Source organism: Harmonia axyridis, chromosome 7 (genome assembly GCF_914767665.1).
Source record: "Harmonia axyridis chromosome 7, icHarAxyr1.1, whole genome shotgun sequence".
In the NCBI taxonomy this organism is placed as follows: Eukaryota; Metazoa; Arthropoda; class Insecta; order Coleoptera; family Coccinellidae; genus Harmonia; species Harmonia axyridis.
Window position 1 is genome coordinate 13307068 of NC_059507.1, and position 22653 is coordinate 13329720.

The 22653-nt window shown below is 31.0% G+C and overlaps 2 protein-coding genes across 4 annotated transcripts; one reads left to right on the forward strand and one right to left on the reverse strand.

Annotated features, from left to right (window-relative positions):
* Positions 1 to 246: 246 nt before the first annotated feature.
* On the forward strand, positions 247 to 9015 carry LOC123685237 (ubiquitin-like protein 3). The gene is made up of 4 exons (XM_045624862.1): positions 247 to 582; positions 5734 to 5842; positions 6548 to 6712; positions 7361 to 9015. Exons 1-4 carry the CDS (start codon positions 553 to 555, stop codon positions 7423 to 7425), a joined length of 369 nt encoding a protein of 122 aa, XP_045480818.1. The 5' UTR covers positions 247 to 552; the 3' UTR covers positions 7426 to 9015.
* A 688-nt stretch (positions 9016 to 9703) lies between these two features.
* LOC123685236 (protein FAM151B) lies at positions 9704 to 20716 on the reverse strand. Of its 3 annotated transcripts, XM_045624858.1 has the most exons (5): positions 20639 to 20716; positions 20520 to 20577; positions 13412 to 13516; positions 13107 to 13354; positions 9704 to 10723 (listed from the first exon to the last, which is right to left on the reverse strand). In XM_045624858.1, the coding sequence occupies exons 2-5, from the start codon at positions 20545 to 20547 to the stop codon at positions 10253 to 10255; spliced, it is 852 nt and encodes a 283-aa protein (XP_045480814.1). In that variant the 5' UTR covers positions 20548 to 20577; positions 20639 to 20716; the 3' UTR covers positions 9704 to 10252. The 3 variants fall into 3 exon arrangements, with proteins under 3 accessions (XP_045480814.1, XP_045480815.1, XP_045480816.1); XM_045624859.1 differs by lacking the exons at positions 20520 to 20577; positions 20639 to 20716 and adding an exon at positions 13746 to 13764; XM_045624860.1 differs by lacking the exons at positions 20520 to 20577; positions 20639 to 20716 and adding an exon at positions 13646 to 13664.
* Between the last annotated feature and the right edge of the window lie 1937 nt (positions 20717 to 22653).

Here is a 22653-nt window from a genome sequence, read left to right on the forward strand (position 1 = left end):
AGGATGTCCCCAGTCCCACATACCTAAATCTAGGGGTGTCTCGATAGATGCAACAAATTAACTGGAGGAAATAAAACTGTAATTAATTAAATTCATTGAAATCATTTGTGTAAACATTGATTGAATTAAATATAATGTCCAAATGATAATAGAATCAAAGTTAACAATGAAGAAGCTACAAAATGAAATAGCACCATCTATCTATTAACTCAAGAACAATCATTTCACCATAACAGTAATCAACGCTTGCGCGTTGAAGGTTTAGAAATTACTTTGTCCATTGTATTATTGTTATATTACAAGGATTAATTATGTTTAGTTCGTAATGTAGACTGAATTTTTTCGAGCTTCTGTGAGGTCCCAAGTGTTATTCAAAACGCAATACAATTCGTGAACTGAAGTTTTCTGTAGAAGTTCTTTTATGAATGGATACTTGCCATTAGAAAGTCCCAGCCTACCATCCACAATGGAGTAATGATTCTTAAATTTTGAGAATTTCGGGCTTCAAACTCCTAAAACGGAGTCATTTGAGGCGAATTACTGGCTGTAATAATGGGTTCTAGACATATACCAGCTGATAAGGTAAATATAAAAACCGCACCCTTCGAATTTTTATTGAATGAATTGTTTCTCTTGGTGACATTCAAGAGGCGACCTATATTCTGTTTATAAAGAATGGTTGCAAAATTTCTAATTTTGATGCACTTTGAATGTGTGTATGCATATTTATTATGTTACAAGGTTTGAAATTTTTGGGTTTCTATTCCAATGTGACGAATTCTTGATATAATTTCTTGTGAAATGTATTTTATTCGATGTAATTGTAGTTTTCCTATTAAGATATAAAATTTTCAACTATATGATAAATGCATTGAAATAGCAGTTAATGCAGTTGGATTGTGTGGGTGACATGCTTGCGTTTTTTTTCATATCCTCCCCCACAAAGAGGAATGTTTTCGTGTCATTTGTATTCATGAAAAGCTTGAAGATCCAAAACATACTTCTTCTTTATAGGATTTTTTGATTGTAAAAAGTATTCACAAATTTGTAATGTGAATACTAATATTGAGGAATCTATATTATTGAATAATAATATGAAAATTTAACATTTCATCAACATGTTTTTCAGCACTGGATAATTTCTAATTATCTATCAGAGGAATTGTTAGTCACTTCATTTTGTGCAAAAAATGTTGGATTGGATGACGTCTTGTTTTTCATTATACTTATTTGTACTATGAAACTACTACTATTTATCATTGCAATTATTTGGTGCATTCTGTTCAAACTTGTTTGTATTGAATGATATAGTACAAGAATTAAATTTTAGTAATTTTTAACATTGCGTATTACTTATAATTCATATGAATTATTTTTACCAAGGCTTCTTAAAAAATATTCATATTCTCCTCATATTAAAAAGTGGGATTGATGTATTTAGTTGTCTCTCTTACTTCCTGTGTAATTCAATCTTTAAGAGAATTTTACGATGAATAAGCCATATTTATATAACTTTCTTTTATCATTATATTATTCCTACTTCACATTAAGCTGTTGTCTTATGCATATCATCAAATTAAAGTGTTTCACTTGGAAACTAAAAATGTCATCAGTCCAGTTATAATGTGAACTCATTTCAAACTTCAGGGACAGTATAATTTCTTCTCTGATTATCACAACGATATATTCTGTATGCAAGAATTAAAGTGGTGTTGAGCTAACAATTAATTCAATATTCATTAATTATCTTGAAGTGAGTGATAATTCCATATTTAATTTAATGTTATTCCTCAATTTCTCTGAATGATTCGCATTGTCGTTATAAAAAATTCAATTACACTATTATAATCTTATCAGAATTTTTGGTATCACTTCCTTTCGCACTCTTTTAAAGTATGCATTTGTTATAGAACAATTGAATATCCCATATAAAAGCTTGGAAATTAAATATTTGTCGTATTGTAACATTGAATATGCTCAATTTCCTGAGTAGGTATAAGTTCACAAGTTTACGAGAAATAATTTTGTTTTGAATTTAGTAGTAGTATTTTTTTTTATAACATTTCATGCCAATACTTTCATCTAATCGTTTCTGAGAAGAAAATTATACATAGGTATTTCACTGTGAATGCCCTTGGGTTTGAATCAAGATAATTTATTATAATTTTTTTTGTAATTATATTTACCATAATATATGACTTTTTCATAAGTTTAGGAATGTTTGTGATGAAAAAACAAATCTTATTTATTCAATAATTGATGAGATTGGATTTTTAATGATGTCATTATTGTTGGCTAGTTCATCTAGAATCTAGATGATACGATAAACATGAACATTCAGGTGATAAGTTTACTTTCATTAACTACATTCTTTTCGTTATTCTGCTTGAATTTTCTACGGTTCTGATCATGTGATCCAAATGAAATTTTGCATCAAGCTTGAATCTGTGAATATACATAACTTTTCGATATATGCTATTATTGTATATAAATCGAGGTGTACTTGTTACCTGTTTAGTATATACGGTATATTTCAGAACTTGGATATAACAGGTCTTATTGTATAGGAAATAATTTGATTGTAATTGGTTAATTAATTAATACTTTTTATTGTTGTAATGTGATTAGTGATCGTCCTGATTTTTACAGAATTTTATACTACTGAAGAAGGAGAGATATCTCCGAAACGTTTAGAAAATAAAGGATTAAACCAAATTATTTCCTATACAATAAGACCTGTTATATCCAAGTTCTGAAATATACCTATATATATTATTGTATATGTCTACAGGCAAAATTTCAACAGGGTCGGATTGTAACTGAAATATTGAGTTTTTTTATCAGATAATTTTGAATTTTTTCTGGTTCTCTTTGTTTTGAGATAACCAGAAAAACTAAATTTCGTACGACCAGATTTTGTTCATCAGCTAGTCGAACCTTTTCTTTTGAGATCATCCCTTTGTCAATATTGACGAAATTATACAGGGTTAGAACTATTTAGAGGGCCACTGCAGGGATATCGAAAACCGTTAGAAAGACAGGGTGGCTTAAATTACAAAAAAGTTTTGTTTTTTTAGGGATAAGTGTGTTGGTGTGAACAGATCCGAAATATCTTCATTGGTTCCCGAGATATCTCGAAAAAACTGAAAATCGAGATTTTCTTTTTTTTCTGTATAAGTCCTTTGTTTTTGGAGATGACTTCACGAAATTTGGTTTATAGCCATTATCCAATAGAGAGATACTAATGGTGTCTTTTTTTCTATTCTCCATTGTTTCAGAGACGCGATAGTCAAGTGATGATTTCACATGACAACTCATCAACTTTGCGTATCTAGACTCGATATTTTTGTAGAGTGTGATACATTGTTGAATTCGTAATTTTTTTCTTTATCATCTCATAAGGAAAGCCAATATGACGTCCATAAGAAAAAAAAATTGATTATCGCTTCTCTGAAACAATGGAAAACAGAAAAAATCTGACGACACCATTAGAATCTCTATATTGGATAATGACTACAAACCGAATTTCGTGAAGTTATCTCCAGAAACAAATGAATTATACAAAAAAAAAGAAAATCTTGATTTTCAGTTTTTTCAAGATATCTCGGGAACCATTGGAGATATTTTGGATCTGTTAACACCACCACACTAATCCATAAATAACGCAACTTTGTAATTTAGGCCACCCTGTATCTCTAACAGTTTTCGATATCCCTGAAGTGCAAATCTAAATAGTTCTAATCCTGTATAACGCTCTGACCGGGGACGAGCGCTCAAAAATATTGAATGTTGTTTAAAATAATGCAAAATGTCTAGGTCCAAGATTCGAAAAATTAAAATAATTCGAATTTTTTGTCATGTTTAGATTTTGCATTTAAAAATGTCATAATTAGTTAATGTGATGGCAATACCAATATTTACATGCTTATGAAATTCCATTCTTCTGGAGCATTGTTCCATTGAGGAAAATTCATGAAATTCTCCTCCACATCAGCAGACAACAATCACCAAAATTGGGCAACCCAAGCGTAAATTGTGTGCATTTCATTGTGTGGAAGAAAGTGAATTTCTGGGAAAGATTCACAGATAATATAATACAAAATTTATAGTCTTGTAGTATGGACTATGGAGTCTTAATCGTACATTGTCTTCCTCATTGTGTAATAGAGTAATTTTACGCTCAACTATTCTGATATAGAGCAGTGAGGTGTGAAACCAACCTTTCAATTCCTCTTTTCCACATTCAGCAATCAGTTGATGCTGAGGCAGAGTTTCTTTTTATAAAAATCACTTCTTAAATATTTTTTTGGAATACTTACACCTTTTTGGTATAAACTCCCTTCGATACTAATAGGTTAAGAATACGATTCAAGAATTTTGAAGGTTAAAATCTAAATCCCGTTTCAAACTATGCCTTTTTCGAGTCTACTTTGATGTCAATTTTTGACACGAGTTTGTTTCTCTTTTTTTTTTGTTGCTTATTTCAGAGCTAATTACCGAGCTCCAAGCCTGTTCATGCCGGTTCATGAGTTAATGCGATTCTAATTAAAAAAATGGTGGCGATGAGGACTCACATTTTTTTAATTTTTCGGCGGAAAAAGCGTTTATCGAAAAAAAATTTTTTTTTTCGATTCCGCAAATACGTAGTATTATAAGACTATTTGCGGGCCAATAATGTATAGGGTATTCATCAGAAGATTATGAACTTGCACAACTCAAACTCATAAAAACCATAGATTTTCATATTAGAAAAAAAAATGTAAATCCTCATCGCCACCATTTTTTTAATGAGAATCTCATTTGAACATGAACCATTGAGTTTTTACCCAAGGTATTGGCATATTGCCGAAATTGTCATCAAAAAAGCTATCTAATGATGCAATAATATACTGGGTGTGCCATTTGAAATAAGGAAGTAGTAGTCTGTTTCCGGTATAACCAAAAGTTGTAGAAATCTGAAAATATTTTAGGGAGAAAGATCATTGTCTCAAAACACAATGTGCAAATTTTCAGCTCAAAACTATGATTAGTTTTCCATAAACGTCTAATAGGCCATCCCGGTGAATCACCCTGTATACACGCAAAATTTCAACCCGATTGGAAATTATATTTATATTGTATTTCTCAATAATCTTCTTGAATGAGCTATTGTTCTGATATGATTTTTTTTTCGTATTTCGTTCGATGTTTTGTTTACGCGATGATCATTAAATTTTGCTCGAAGCTTGGAATTGTAATTCTACATCCAAATGCAAAATTTCCTCTAGATCGAATTTCGCCAATTAACAAACTTCTAGTTTCTCATTTTTTCCGTTCTGGAGTTATCGTGTTTACGGACGGAGATTACCACTGTTTGCGACCATTCCCAGCTTAATTTTTTAAAAATTATAGATATTGTGGATACGACCCCTCAAAAATTGTGAGATTTATAAAAATAACAGAAATTAACGATTTCCATCGCTCAGTTCTACCCTTAGTGGTTTTGAGGAGATGACATTTTGAATATTAATTTTATGAATTCAGAAAAAAAAAGATTTTATTTTCGGTTTGTGCGTATTGAGATGTGAATTCTTGTGGAACAGTATATTCACATGATAAAAAAGAAGGATTTCTTCAGTATAAATGGTGCAATAAAGTAGACATGAGTCATGAGAAAAGAAGTTGATGACTGGCACTACTGGCAGTAATTGAAGAGATTATGTGTTTTTAAGTTATTCTCTTCTTTCTTTTCAGATTAATTTGCGCTTGATCTTAGTGAGTGGCAAGACAAAGGAATTCATATTCAGTCCCAGTGAATCAGCAGGTGACATAGCACAACATGTGTTTGATAACTGGCCAGAAGGTAGGTCTTTGTAGTCCAAATGATGAGCTTGTCCAATGTCCAATTCTGTCATACCTACTTCCACGCACATTTGATAATTATTTTATTGATTTACTATGAAGTAGTTAATGCATATATGCGAGTTTCACGAGAGATTTTATTGGCCAATCAACTATTTTAATTTGATTTGATTTCTTTGGTGGGAGAAGGAATATTGCAAATTTTACACAATGTTTTATTATTTTCTTTTATTTTGAGGAATGTTCCAAATCCTAAGATTTTTTAACAAATGCGAAAAAGAGACAATCAATTGCTTGTGAAAATCTATAGGGTGATATTTTTTGTCTTACCTCTATACTGGTTTAAATTTTCATTTTCCCGACAACTCAAACATAACATAAATAATCACCCTTCTTTGTTTGTATCTACAGTTTAGGAACAGCCTGTATAGTCAGTTTCATTAGAAAAAAATAAAAAGTCACCTTTTAGAGAGGTCCCACAGAGGCCTAGGATAGGTAAAGAAGAAAAAATGATTTGTGATTGATTTTTGAGAATCTGTAAACCATTGAAAAACATTGCATGATGAATGAAAAACCCAATAAAAATGTTTATAACACCTATTCATTTTTAGAGAAAATATTATCCAAATCATCTTTGGAAACCACATAATTTTCGTTTTTTGAATCAAGTTAATAGCAGCAACTGATTTATATTTTTTGTTTATAGATTGGCGTCATGAGGCTGTTTCAAAGGCTGAAATACTACGACTTATCTACCAGGGTCGTTTCTTACACAGTAACGTAACACTTGGGGCTCTGGGACTACCTTTTGGTAAAACAACTGTCATGCATCTGGTACCGAGGGAAAATCTACCTGAGCCTAATTCGCAAGGTAATAAATTTCAAATTGTTATTATTTTAAATATATTAATAAATGTAAAAACACACTGACGTTAAATCGGAAACTTCTGCATACTTGTTCTTATTCATATTCATTTAATTTTTTCACAAAATTTTGCAAGAATCTCAAAGTGACAACATAGAATTATGTAATACTTTCAACATAATACCTTTTATCACATTTGGTCTTTATATTGAAATTTATAGCATTTCTTGCCATGAACTTCACAACCCATTGAAATTCTTGAATCCCGGCATTTCTTCGAACCTTCCTGAAATCAGCTGAAATTTTTTTAAACAAGTCTGTCATCAAATTTTGCATGAACATTCATTTCACTATTCCATCTGAGGGTTAGAACTCTGGAATCATCAAACTGGTTTTGCTCATTAACGAACTTAACCAAGTTTTCTGAACCTTGAACTTTCAAATTTCTAAAAAATTCCGTTCAAGAGTACACAGCTGCCACACATACATAATTGATTTTGACATCGAACACTTCATCAGTGAGTCGAACCCATGCTCGGTTCAAAAATACGAAATTACAGACATTTGGCAAAATTTATTTACTATATTCCCCTAGAACAAGCGCGATTCTACAAATTTCACTTTGAAAATTTTTCAGCAGAATTTCTGTTTCAGATCAAAGGCAGAAAAGCAAAGGCGGTAGTAGTAGCTGTTGTTCAGCAGCATGCTGCATCCTGTAAATAAAATCGAAAAAATTTCTAACTTTAATTCCCTACAATATTAATATCTTATGATAAACAGTAAAGAACTGTTCCGGGAGAAAGAAATAAGTTTGAAATACAGAGGTAGTGTGTAAAAAAAAATCGACGTTGTGACGCTTAGAGTGTGTATGGGGAGAAACAGATGCAAAAATGAGAAAGAAATAATGTACAAGAAACATATGGACACTTTGGATTTTCTGTAATGTTGTGATATCAGTGTATAAATGAGAAACAATGATGACTGTGCACATAAATAGATTTTATTTCAATTGGAAACTTACAATTCTCAGGTTGATCAGGTTTCACATTTTTAGAAAATATAAACTCACTTCACCAATTTCATTTGTTTATGTGCTAAGTACTCTTGTGACAATGGGATATTGTTTTTATTTTTTAGACGAATTTTTTTCATACTCATTATTTTTTAATGTGATTCAAGTGACAGGGTGTTTTGTTGGCCGATTTTTAGTATTAATTTGTGATCTCGAAAAATCGAATAACGAAATATTTTAGTTCGAAAATTTTGATGAACCGTTCTTGTATTTTTTGACATTTATGAAATTTATGAATTGGTCATTTTAATTCAAGGGTAGGTAACAGAATGGGTTTTTTCGGAATCACTATTTTTTTTTCGAGCAGATGAGTATCCTGTTCATGCAATTTTAATGTATTTATGTAAATATTCACAACTATTTGTTTTATATTGAACCGAGTTTATATTATCATTGTTTTCAAATCATCACAAACACTATATAAAAAGTTCCCAGTTATATAACGTCAATGTGGCAAAATTTCCTTATATATAAAGACAAATACTTTTGCTTTCTGGAATGTTGAAGGATTTTTTTAATAAAATTTATTAAAATACACTTTATTCATTGCTTTTCGAGTTTAAAAAATTTGACCAGACAATTTGAATATTTTCATATTGGAAAAATTCAATTTATTAATTTTCAATTAATTGTATTGTGCAATTTTTAATAACAGCTTCTTGAGACATTGAGTTACTTTTGGAAAATTCGTTGAAAGACAATTTGTAAGTAATTATTTTTATTGAAAATTTAGGTTTATGAGCTAGTATTCATGAATATAGTACAATGATTGAGAAAGAATTCAATGAAATTGAGCTTGTTTTAGCTCATTTATTGAAATGCAATTCTTTCCGCAGATTGAAACTGCCAACTAAATAATTTTTCATTTGGCAAACTTCCAGGAAGCTATTCTATGTTAATTTTGAGATAGATAAATATGATTATAAAAAGTGTAGAAATTATAAAATTACAAAATATAACTAATGCTAAGAGTTTTTAAGAAAAAGATGTATATAATACCTATGGATGTTAACTAGCCATTTTATGTATCCAATTTTATTTTAATTTCTGTATCATGTAAATTATAGTATCTTATTTATTTCCATTTAAGTTTTTAATATTTTGCTAATGGCAAAATTTTGATAGTAGACATCAATCAATTTTGGTCTCTTCAAGGTTATTTTGCATTTTCATATTCAAAATTTTATCTTGGTAACTTGGATCTTTACTTTGGCTTTAATAAACCTAATCATAAATTTTCATGTTTTTTATCTGAAATATTTTTGAACCCCTATCTTCATTTATTTCAACCACACATATTGCATTTGCAAAATGAAAAAGACAAAATCAATATCCATTGCAAAAATTTTTTTATTTTCACATGAAAAACCAATCCTCAACTTTTGATGGTTAAATCCTGGGCCACTCTTTACATAGGCACAAAATCATGGAGTGAGGACTTTAAAATTTGTCTATTTTGAATGAAATCAATCTCTTTGTTGAAATTTATTAATTTGCTAGTTGAATTTTTGTTGAATTAAATTTAGATGTATACCCGCAAAATTTCAATAAAAACCCCGAGATAAACACATTTCAATCGATTGAGTATTTTCACTTCGAATTCTTTATCGATAATTCGAACCTAATCACCTGAGTTCAAAATTGAAAATTACAGACATTTGGACAAAACGATAATTTAATATTGGAACAAACACAAAAAGAATTCGAGAATTTTTTCAAGTGAATTTGTGAATGATTCCTGGTATCTCCCTGGCGGTAGGTACAAATTTATTCTCTAATGTTTAATAAATCTTGATTTTTTTAAAAGAGAAAAAATTTAATAATCTCTCATCAAAAGTATTTTTCTTATACATCATTCTACATAGTAGAATATTCACTAAAAGGACAACTGATAATCATTTTCCAAAATTAAAACAATATTCAAATCAAATCTTCCTAATGAGGTAATTGTATTAATTATTTTATAATTACATAATAAGAATTGAGGCACAGATGTTATATAAATATATATCTATCTATAGACTTATTCAACAAAGAAAATTATGAAATATGCTATTGGTTAGCCAAAATTAAGTACATTTTCCAAATATTGTCTAGAGACTTGAGCTAATAGAAATATAAGTTGGTATCTATTTATTATTTGGCATATATTATTTCTCTACAGAATAACGTTTTTCAAAAGAAATTAAAGACTATATTTGAGGTGAATTGTTGAAGAGATCATTCTTTTTTGAGAACATTTTATCATATCTTAAAAATTGTTTTCTTTTATTACAACATCAACTTGGTAGGAATGTCTCAAAATTTCGTCTTACGTTATTGAATCCGAAATATTAGATGGACAGAGATCACCTCATCTCCTCTCTTTAATCAATAATTTACTGTAATTAAGTACAATCGCTATTTAAAAAAAAGATATGTATCTACCATAATTTGAGCATAAAATTGCCTTAAACCTAACCTATCTATATAAACTATAATCTAATTTTATTCTTGCCGATGACTATATTCAACCGATTTCTAAGAGTTTCAGGAACATCTACATAAACTCTACCACTCTCAATACTATCTAGCACCTCGTTCAATTTTGCAACGTCAAATCCTTCATCTCGTGCACCAGACCAAACGGTGAGAGTGTGACTGTTGTTCCTCAACAACATAGTCATTTGGTCCTGAGATTCTGCTACCAAACCAGCTCGTACAGGAAAGGTAATCCTTTGGGATACTTCGTTTTGTTTTAATGTGTACAGCATTTCTTCGATTTGAGGAAAGGTATAACCTGAATTATGAGTACTGTCGAAGTTGGTTGTCCAGCCCAAAGAAAGCACTGCGTTAGGTATCAATTTGCTTCCCTTGAGAAAACGAGCTGCATCAACCGGTTTTGAGTAAGCTGGAGCATGTGGACCCACTAGGATATCAGCATTCAACCACACAGGATAGTCTGCCTGTAATATCATTTGAAAATCAAAATAGGTACGTAGATGTTATGTAAAATCTGTTTTAGTTTAGATTTGGGTGAGGTTTTTGGTATTTTAGATACTGCTATTGGAATTCGAATCACTCGTTTTGTTTGGGCTGTCTTAAAAAGGGTGTCCCACAGCCAAACTCACACATTTCAAAGGACTCTTAAAAATGTGGGAGGTATTTAACGATATATTTGCCAGAAAGGTTATAAAGGGTGTTTTTTTTTAGATTTCGAATTTTAAATTGCAATAAAACAACGATGGATTATTCGATCGACATGAATTTTATTTATCCGCAAGATAATCTTGCGGATCTTGGAGGCCAATTCACAGGTCCAAAACGTGAAATTAGGCAGTCACCAAACGTGTCTTTCAATAAATCGATTGTGGCACGACCTGTGTGACATGTTGCGCCGTCTTGTTGGAACCACAGCTCCTGGACATCATGGTTGTTTAATTCAGGAATGAAAAAGTTAGTAATCATGGCTTTATACCGATCACCATTGACTGTAACGTTCTGGCCATCATCGTTTTTGAAGAGGTACGGACCAATGATTCCACCAGCCCATAAAGCGCACCAAAAAGTCAGTTTTTCTGGATGTAACGTTGTTTCGGCATACACTTGAGGATTAGCTTCACTCCAAATGCGGCAGTTTTGTTTGTTGACGTAGCCATTCAACCAGAGGTGCGCTTCATCGCTAACCAAAATAAAATGGACGAAGTGCGCGATACGTATTCCGCACAGAACCATTATTTTCGAAATAAAATTGCAGTATTTGCAAGCGTTGTCCAGGCGTGAGTCTATTCATGATGAATTGCCAAACCAAACTGAAATAAATCACTTGACAGCTGTTAAATCGGTCGCCATCTTGAACAGTAATGCCAACTTAAAGTTATATATCTCGAAAAAAACACCCATTATAATTTAGTTTTCTTGAAGCTATATTTCACTGGTTTCTTATCCTCAGACAGCACCTTATGAGAATAGAGTTATGAGAAAATGACGAAAGCAGATCCTGCAAGTCAATGCAAAGAATGATGCTTTAGGCGAGAAAATTATAGGAACGAGGACGTAACTTCCTTGAAACCATCCCTGATACCGGAGTTCAATAGAACTTCAAGCTGGAGCTGGAAGTCATGCTCTAAGCCTTTCTTTGGAGTTATTGAAGCGATTTCTTCCTCAATTGCTAGTTCTAGCTAGGTCGTCCAGCCATCTTGGACGATGTTTGAAAATCTTCGCTTCGAGATGACCCACATATTCAAATCTGGAGAGCTCTAGGGCTATTGAAACTACAAACTTGATGAAATCGGGATTTTTGGATCCAGGAGTTCAGGAGTGGAAGATGAATACGGGTAGAGAAAAAAGAAAATGAAGAAGAACTAGTGGCTGTTGTTCCATGGTAGGGTTAAGAGTTGTAATGGATATGAAAATTACCATGTATCAATATTTTCCCAGTAGATAAAACGACAAACACAAATGATATGATTTTGTAATGATATTCATAAAAATATCCTGCATATGCAAAAACAAAATTAAAATTCATTTCCAATAGGCATACACACTAAAAATAACATGCGTGTCATAAAAATAAAAAAGTCATCCTACATAAGATAAGGAAATAGTAAAAACAAGAAAAAACGTGGAGGGTTGAGATAGATAATACGTTTGAATTTTGAAAGCGTTATAGGATACCAGCGGCACCCTCCAATATAATGTTAATTACCTCATTTAAATCACATTTTCTCATTACCTCATTTAAAACACATTTTTCTCCTCAACTATGTTGTCAATACCTATTTAAATGAATGTTATACTTTGGGAATGCTCAGTTCAGCATCCGACTTGAAAAAGCTACAGTGTAGCGAAACAATTGTCGTCATTTAACATCAATAAATTTTGTGGAAATCAGCAGTGTATTATTATTTATTTAAAATGAATTTCCATCAAGTGAAGACCGAATCAATCAAATATATATTATTATGTCTTGGTTGAAAGCTGATCGCTTCTTAAAATGTGAATATTTCGTCGACGCTTGAGAAAGGAGCAATTACCCCCTTTTAGTTTTAACCCCCTGGATCCGCCACTGCATGTAACACAAAACAATCAAAGATGAAACGTTGACTGTGATGCCATATAGCATTCTTCAAAGCTTTAGTTAAATATTGCTTTTGGCTGTAACGTCATCGATTATATTTGATTTTCAATTAATACCAATAAAAAGACATTTTCCTTAAAAGATACCATTCATAACACGTACCATTCGAAAATAAATTGATCTCGGCCCAACCAAAGAGGAGAGCTTTCGATATTTTTCAGTCAGAAATTACAAAACCGATAAGGGAATCATCCTGCTTAATAATCTACCTCAGATGTGATGTTGATGAACAGTTCATTGCTTATTGCTGTTTCGAATGCCTCGATCGATTTGAAATCCAACTTCACCCCCTTTTTGAGAGGGTTCATTCTGTTGAAATCGTCCACTACGGTTAGAAAATCCATTAAGGAAAGATCAGAAATTTGATTAGGTGGATGCGCCATGATTGGTATTTCAATTTCTTTGCCATCTACTAATCTGCCCATCAGAATGTCTGCTTCTAACATGTCGATATTGCCTGGAAAAAATATTGATAACTTTGGTTAAGTAATTTTTTTTTTATATGACTACTTACTCATCAAGGAACTTTTTAGGAAAGCCTTATCGTTAACACCATGTGCCCAAGTAATTTTTGCGGGATCAATTTCCATTTTTAGCTGACTGTTGACGCCAATCAAACCTATAGACACAAAAAAAAATATGAAAATGATCTGATACCATTAATTTTAATTTCTTCGATTATTATTTCCAACACAACATGTTTCATTATCTATAGGTAATTATATTCAAAATTATGCGATTCAGATACCTTTTTCCTTTCAAACTTATCAATTTCAATAGGTAAAGGTGAGATTAGAACTAAGTCCTATTTCCTTTATGAATCTGAGATAAAGGCTGAAGCGACATACCTATTTAAAAAAACAGCACAAAATGCTGTTATTATACAGAACATCCGTATTCTAAATGAGTATTTTGGGTGACTTAACAAAGATCGATTCGTATGCAGTGGCGTAGCAATATTATTTTAGTAGAATTTTATCTGTTTGACCTTGAAATAACAAAAACGCAATAATGCTGAAGAACTTGGAGTTTTTTATTTATTTCTTCTAATTTTTTTCGAATTATCACTTTTTTTGCATTGTAGAGTTTGTCCGATTTTTCCTCAAATATGTTTAAGAGCTAGATCCATATCCTAAAGTTTATTATTGATTAATTAATAAACTAAATAATAGTTCAGAATTGATGACGTTATCTAAGTATTTCCCAATTTATTTCGTAGAACCTTGAAATTTTCAAAAAAAATCTTGAATAGCAACTCGATAATGAAGATGATAAATTATAATTGGATGATTCGGGAACTCCTCCAAGTTCAAAGTTTGTCTCCACTTGTATGATCATAAGAACTAGCTCATTCTGGAGGTTTAAATTACGCTTTCTTCTCTATCCCTTTTGAATCAAGATTTAACTGCTGCATACTCGAACATATTAGGTATGCAAACAGATCGTATTCTTCTTCAACGCATATTGTAAACTGTAATACAGGGTGGCCACTTTTTTAATGGGATTGTATTGGTAACTTTTATCATACAATGTCATTCAAAGTTGATTTTCAGGTGATTTAGACCCTCATCCAAATTTAATGGTGTGTATGTAAGAAAAAACAAGTCTATTAACGATATCAATGTTCTGACCCAAATTCAATCGAACCCAGAAAAAACATTGAGAACTGTGGCCAATGAATGGAATTTTTCAAAAACAGCTGTTAATAAAATAGTCAAGAGACGCGAATACAATGATTTTAAATTTGAATCTCAAGCCTAGCAAAAATTATATCGTAATGATCTCAAAATAAGTTCGATTCTGTAATTTGTTTCAACGGAACAAATGACAAATACAACAATAGTGATACCTCGCGAGAAAATTGAGAATGTTTTGGAAGGTATTCAAGGAGACCAAACAAGCAAATGTATAAGAAGTATGAGTTCCAGAACCGTAAAGTGCATTTTACAAAATGGTGGACATTTCGAACACTTACTTCATTAATTTTCCTTTACTTTCGAATAATCATTTGATTTTTCATTCATTAAATGATACTTTCGTTTAATTATTATGAATTGAAATATTTAAATGATTATTATAAAAGAAGAACCAAGAAACCACTGGTTTCTTGCTTTGATTCTAATATGTTCCATTTAGTTCAAGATGGTGAAGTTGATTCTCTTATCGAAATTTATTGCATATTGCATGTTGTTAATTAAACTAAATGAAGGTAATACAGATCCGACCCAAAGAAAATTGGATAAGGGTCAAAATCACCTGAAAATTTACTTCGAATGACATTGTATGATATATCGTTGAATTCAGCGTTAAAAGTTATTTCGAAAAATGTCATAAAATATGCAGGTCCGTATTGAAAAAAATGAGGTTGAGGGTGGCCCAGAGAGTACGAAACGTTGGATACGAAATCTGATAACGTCAAATTGAGGATAATTTACTGTCAAATAAAAAATTCCTGTAACGTTTTTTGATAATATTTGAAATGAAGTGGGAAAAAAAGAAAAATCAAAATGACATAATTTACTTTTCTTATGATATCTCAATAACCGGCCCTGATAATCTCGATTTGTTTGAACTGCTTGATAATGCTTCTATACATGCAACTTTTTCTCCATTTGACCGACCTTCTAACTCTTATGGTTTAAAAGTTACCAATACAATCCCATTAAAAAAGTGGCCACCCTGTATACAATTTTTAAAGATTTTACTATATTTTCAATAGAATTCATTCTTTTCTGAAGAATTTCTTCACCAAACCCAGTGTCTAGCAAAGTTAGTTTCTAGCACTATTTTTGAGCTCTGTTTCCCGAACAAGGATCGATATATTGAAAGTCAAGTGACGCTAAATTTCTTGTTGTTTCAAAATGTATAAAAACGATTTTCGTGTATTGATAAAACATTGCTCTTTTATGCAAGCGGAGAAATTGATAAGTGTTATTCAGAACCTGCTGCATTGGCAACATTAACAGTTGAAAGATAATATGCTGACTTTAAATGTGGTAAAAGAATAACCGACGATTGAAGACTAATTTGGAAGTTGTTCCAGAAAACATAAAAAAGTAAACAAAATGGTTTTCAGCGATCGTAAATTGAAAATGCGTGAGATAGCGGTGAAGTTGAAGATATCAGAAGGCAACACCACTTTGCAGAAAAGAAGGATGCAAATCCAAAAAAAAAAAATTCTGTTTCACAAAGACAATGCTCCTAGTATCGATTAAAACAATGATCAGATTGAACGTATTGCGCTTCCAATTGATTGACGACCCACTTATTCTCAAGATCTGGCCCCCAGTGATAACTGGCTTTTTGCAGACCTCAAAAGTATGCTCCGTTGAAATAAATTTGGCTCTAATGTAGAAGTGATTGACAATGTTGAAGTCTATTTCGAAAGCAACGACGAATCTTTCTACAGAAAAGGTAAGAAAAATTGAGAGAAGCGGCATAGGACGAATAATACTTGCTAAAAATGTACATTTCACGAAGCAGATTCTACTTCGAAAAAAATTAAATGCATTATACGAGAAAATTTTTTTTTATTATTTTTCACTTCTTTTGACAATCACAATCACGAAATCATGACACTAAACAATACTTGCTTTCATATAGCAACGAAGAAACAAATAAATATTCGATAAATATAAATATATCGATATACAGATTGCGTAGTTTCTTAGGAATTTCAGCTCTTTCACAAAAGTAGTGAATTCCCGGGACCTCAATATTTCGCATTTTTTTATTCCAATTTTGATGAGATTTGGAGGGAATATTTGTTTTTGGGAATAAATGGTGAATGTGAATTATCAATTCGGGAAATTCTTCTACTAAAACATGAATCACCCTGTATATACGCTCAGATTGAAATAGTTGGATGTTATTCTACATTAAGCACATGTTGCGATAGTCGCTTTCTAATGGATTGAATGTGGTGATATTGAAAATCCAAAATAATATAACATACCATAATAATATCTTCATTATGACACAAATATATGTTTCCTTATCTCAATCTAAACAAACCTCTCTCCTCTATAATTATATCCTATTCTTATCAATCAGTTCCTCAAATTTTTGTAATTGGACGATTAGAAATATCGTTACGAAAATAAAATGCAGGCCAATTATAAATACCCGAGTCAAAATATATTTAATTGGTGTAAAATAAAATAAATTCGAGTTATGGAAATAACTGTTGAAATATTTGTTTTCAACAAAATTGAGGGAATTTTCGTTAGATGAAATTGGACAAAAATCTGATTGGAGAAACGCCAAACAAGTTAGGAAATTTGAACTATGGACATTTACTTACGTATAAAATATTGTTTGTAAATATATAGCTGTTATTAACAAATATCAAATAATTCAATATCCGCATTTTGAATTACATACTTTGTTTCCTAATTTTTTTTATTTTTAACATTTTCAACTGATAATTCTTCATTTAACAATATTCAAATTTCACACTATCATTTGATATTTCCTGTTCTCTCGCAATTTATATCAACACATATAGAACACATTATACAGGGGGGCACTAAGGGGATATCGAAAACCGTTAGAGATACAGGGTGGCTTAAATTGCAAAAAAGTTGCGTTATTTAGGGATTAGTGTGTTGGTGTGGACAGTTCCAAAATATCTCCAATGGTTCCCGAGATATCTCGAAAAAACTGAAAATTGAGATTTTCTTTTTTTCTTTATAACTCATTCGTTTCTGCAGATAACTTCACGAAATTCAGTTTGTGGTCATTATTCAATATAGAGATTAAAATGGTGTCTTCAGATTTTTTCTGTTTTCCATTTTTCAGAGACGCGATAGTCAATTTTCTTTCTTATGGACGCCATATTGGTTTTTTTATGAAAAAAATTACGAATTCAACAATGTATTACACTCTACAAAAATATCGAGTCTGGGTACGCAAATTTGAAGAGTTGTTATGAAATCATCACTTGACTATCGCGTCTCTGAAACAATGGAAAACAGAAAAAATCTGAAGACACCATTAGTATATCTATATTGGATGATGGCTATAAACCAAATTTCGTAAAGTTATCCCCAAAAACAAATGAGTTATACAGAAAAAAATCTCGAGTTTCAGTTTTCTCGAGATACCTCGAGAACCAATGGAGATATTTCGGATCTGTTCACACCAACACACTCATCCCTAAATAACGCAATTTTTTCGTAATTTAAGCCACCCTGTCTCTCTAACGGATTTCCATATCCCTGTAGTGGGTGGCCCTTCTAAATAGTTCTTACCCTGTATATAGACAAATTTTCAAGGAGTGATTTTTTTTTGTCCCAAAACTCACGGATTGTATTCCCGAACTAGGAGAATCAATGCGTTTATGGGTAACAACCATTCCTGGTAACAAATTTAATAAAAAATTTTATTCATCCTGATAATATCTACATAATTTACGCGAAAATGTCAGGATAGTGAAACAGGCAGGTGTTTTATTCGATTTTCAATTATAAACCTAAATTTTTGGGAGGTCAGAATTTTTCTTTGTATTTTTCGGCAGGTACATTATTGGAAAAAATAAAGGAAAATCCACCTATTTAGATGTTTCCTAATAATATTTTCGATGTTCATGTGTAATTAACACTAGAAATATCCTATTAAATAACATCATACAAAACATATTACCATTCAATAGCTTTTTTTTAAATAGTCTTTGAACAATACGTTACGAACCATTAAAAGTAGCGTTTAACGAAGTAGTTTTGCTTTATAATTACTAACAATAAATATATTTGCAATCATTCGCGGAAAAATTATTTCCATGAAATTTTCACAGATTGGAAAATTCAATTAATTTTGCTGATAATTTTGAATTTTCAGAAACTTTTATTCTTCTATGTTTTTAAACAATTTTTTTTTTTGTGAAATCAGGACCATTAATAATCTACAGATAATCATTGGAAAAGCAAGTAAATATTGAAGGTTTCTTTCAATTATTTATTGCATGACTTTTGCTAACCGGAGATAATTCATTGGAAGAATACAAAATATTTGGATAAAAGACGAGAAAACTACAATATGAAACATTGAAACCGTAGTTGTTTTATTAATAAAAAAATAGAAAATTTTCCTATATTTTATACACAATTTTTGATTTCTTCAACGATAACCTGGATTGATTAATATTTCTCATAAGTTCATAAAAATACAATGATTCAATAGATGTAGCTACAACAATCGAAAAAATATCGAAGGATATGAACTATAGTTCTTGAAAATGCCAAGAGAAAAATAATTAAGAAAGATTATTAATTAACAAAAGCCAATATATAAATCCGGAAAGATCTGGACATTGACATACATATCTGAAAATATTAGTTCAATGAAATCGATGCACATTATCTATAAATTCCTTTAAGACAACGGAACCCATAGTGAATTGTTTTATTTATAAAAATGATAATTTTAATCATGCTAATATGGGTTTGTTTGTTTACATGCAAAATATTCAAATCATTCAATCTAATATTGCACCAGCATTTACATAGAGATAAAAAGGGAAATAATTGATATTTCGTTTGATTACTATAATAGTACAAGAAACTTAACGATAACGGATCAACTCAAATCATTGATATAGTTCTGATAAAAAATAATTTGAAGTTATTATTTCTACTAAGTTGTTCTTCTGTCTGAGAGGAATAACATCTCAAGATCTAGATATTTAGAGACAATTTATTGAATCAAAAAAATCTCGAAAAAAATCGAATTCCAAGCAAATATTGAAACATTGAATTTTTTACACTACTCTCAATTATTGTATATAAACAAATTTTTTTGAAATTCCCTAGGCAGGATTCGAACCCAGTTCAAATTCAAAAATATTTCACTACAAAACTATAAGAGTTAAGAATTTGCGATAAAAATATTGTATTGAGGATCATCTTAGCAATACATTTTCTTAAATCCAATTCCATGATTATATATTGTTAAACTTATGAGAAATTGATTATTTTAATTTAGTTTCTTGCTTGTTTAGTCTTCAAATTTTTGCATGGTGTTTTCGTGCTAGAGTAATCAATTAGGTAGGTACTGAAATCGATTTTCAAATGAAATTTCATAAAAATAACTCTTATAGTTTTCGAGAATTATTTTGTAGGTATCTACGTTGGACGAACCGATTTTTTAATTATAAATCCAATGATTTTCAATTAAACAAACATCTTATAAAATTAAATGAAATATTGATAACAATACAAAAATTTATAAAAAAAAAAATTTTCTGAATTCGTTTTTCGGTTTCTGAAAAATTCGCTTATCATTTCATTCAATTTCATATTCTATAGCAAATTACTCTATTTCAGTAAATACCTCATAATGCCTTCAAGTCATCATTCGAAGAATTGATTGAATTTGATTGAAATCATATTTGAAATTTTCAAATTTTGAAATAGGTATATGAAAAATTTGATTTTTTTTTGTATCGTTCATGAGGAAACTAAAACCTCACGAAATGTTTCAATTATAGGTTTCAACGAAAATAAACGATATTATTTTAAAGAAATATTCGAATTTCCATCCCAAAGCGACAAAAAAAAATCAGCACATATTTGTTAAATCAAAAAATTTGGCAAATCGTGAAAAAAATATCTAAGATCACTCACCCAAAAGCACCCAAAATCTCAGCATCATACCGCGTACAACTGAACTAGAAACAGGTACCTATTGGTGTATCGGCAGATGAGAATTATGAAATGGCTCTCTATATCTGTATTTAACTGACCTTTTATATCCTTTATGGTCAATTATTTAATACGCTATAGTGATTCTATCTAAAAATACCGGAACTCGATCAATTTCAAGCCCACTTATTCAATTCAGTCGAAAATATAAATAAAAACAATGAAAGTCTTAGGTTGAAGAACCACAATGTACCAACTGCGCATCTTGACTTTGGAAGCGGGTAGGGGAAGACAACGTGCAACCTCAATTTTGGGTGGAAAATGGCATTTTTTGATCACTGCCCGAATTTATTTCTCATACCGCTATATGAAGAAAATATGAAGAAAAAAAAATAACACTCACTACACATTCTTTTTCGCTCCATAATGATCCTACAGGGAACCCAAGCTCTGAGTTTATTCTTGAGGTATCTCAAAAAAAAAACAATCTGATTGAGGCCTGGGAAACTCGAAGGCTATGCAACACAACCAATAGAAATAGAATAGAAATATTTTTTCGTACCTGCAGCTTAATCTTCATTCTATGAAATGAAATCGTTTGAAATCTCAAGATTGAAACATTCCGCGTTTTGAAGGTTGCTAGGTAATAAAACATTCAACGTTTTTATTTCTAGTCTTTTTCAATTCGATTCATCATTACATTAATTTGTAATTTTTTTGTAATTAATTTTTGGCGGCACCAACTGCTTTGGCCTTTGGTTATTATCCGCATATGTGATCATTCATTCAGAATAGAAGATAATTTGTCATATCCCCTATAATGAGATTTTCTGGATTTTTCTGGTATCAATTCTAGTTCATCATCCTAGGAAAATTTCGAAAAAACTTTTGAACAATTGGGAGGGACATTATTCAGATGTGAAATTGATTTCCAGCATTGTTATCAAAGTTATGATGCACTTATACTAAAATAAGGCAAATTTTCAACTATGGTTTATTATTTAATGCTTTAATGCAAAATATCTTGGCACGTGATGAAAAAAAATGTAATTATCAATGCAAAACAATTTCAACGACTAGAGATTGGCGGGGTTTGAACCAAGGGCCATTTTGCTGAAAAAATATTGTAGATCTACAGTATCATCGTAACAATACATAAAGGGTTATACAATAAGAGGTTCCATTTATAATATCCGTCTATCTGGGCAGCTTACACTTTTGAATCTGTCATCTGTTGAAATTGACAAGAAAAACTACATCATTACTTGAAATTGGAACAATACATGCTTCAACAACGTATTGAAATCACTACAAAATAGTAAAAATTTTGCAGTCACAGTTCCCAAAACTAAAGCACTTCTGGGTTAAGTGGATACCCTTCTCGGCTGGCAATTGTGAAACTGGTGGAATATTTTGAGCTGTTGGAACAAGTGAGTGATGTGAAGATTCCAAACCGTGTGCGTCGTTCAAGATCAACGGAGGATATTACTGCTGTAACCCGTGATGTTGACAAAACCCAGGATGGTAGATTCCTTGTCGATCTTGGGAATTAGGCATTCCAGAAAAGGCATTACACCGTATTTTGAGTAAAAACTTCTTTCTTAAGAGGGTTCACCAGTCACCACCACATGACATTGTCATGATCTGCCAATATTTCCGCAGAGGATGAGGTACAAAAAAAAATAAGCAGTGTTGCCAGAGAACGATTGAATCAGCAGCAGAAGTTAGGAATATTACAATAGATTCAACATTCAACTTTCGTCGAAAGGAAGTTCTTCAGGAGTATATTTATGAATATTCAGAAAATATTTTGCCTCTTTTGTAATGATTTTTATAGAATTTTTTTACGAATATTTTCAAAATACATCAGTGCTTTGTAGGAAGACCCTATCTTAATTTTTTTTTGCGAAAAACGAAAAGTTACCATAATTACTATATATTTTTTCATTCGCAAGTTGAAAATATTGAAATACTACAATGTTGATTATTGTGTAAAGAAATCATGTGAAAACCTCGTACAAATTGGTGATTTTTAAGAAGAAATATGTCTAATTTTGTTTTGAACTGTGCAGTAAAATGGTGCGGTGTTCGCTCTTAGGGATTTTGAAATTCTGGA

What these genes read in the sequence shown, in the direction of transcription:
- LOC123685237 (XM_045624862.1), top strand. Translation starts at nt 553, where the DNA reads ATGGGTTCTAGACATATACCAGCTGATAAG. An exon ending in GACATATACCAGCTGATAAG is followed by an intron (nt 583 to 5,733) that starts GTAAATATAAAA and finishes CTTTCTTTTCAG; the next exon opens with ATTAATTTGCGCTTGATCTT. An exon ending in ACCTGAGCCTAATTCGCAAG is followed by an intron (nt 6,713 to 7,360) that starts GTAATAAATTTC and finishes TTTCTGTTTCAG; the next exon opens with ATCAAAGGCAGAAAAGCAAA.
- LOC123685236 (XM_045624858.1), bottom strand. Translation starts at nt 20,547, where the DNA reads ATGATGCTGAGATTTTGGGTGCTTTTGG. An exon ending in GAGATTTTGGGTGCTTTTGG is followed by an intron (nt 13,517 to 20,519) that starts GTGAGTGATCTT and finishes TTGTGTCTATAG; the next exon opens with GTTTGATTGGCGTCAACAGT. An exon ending in TCATCAACATCACATCTGAG is followed by an intron (nt 10,724 to 13,106) that starts GTAGATTATTAA and finishes ATGATATTACAG; the next exon opens with GCAGACTATCCTGTGTGGTT.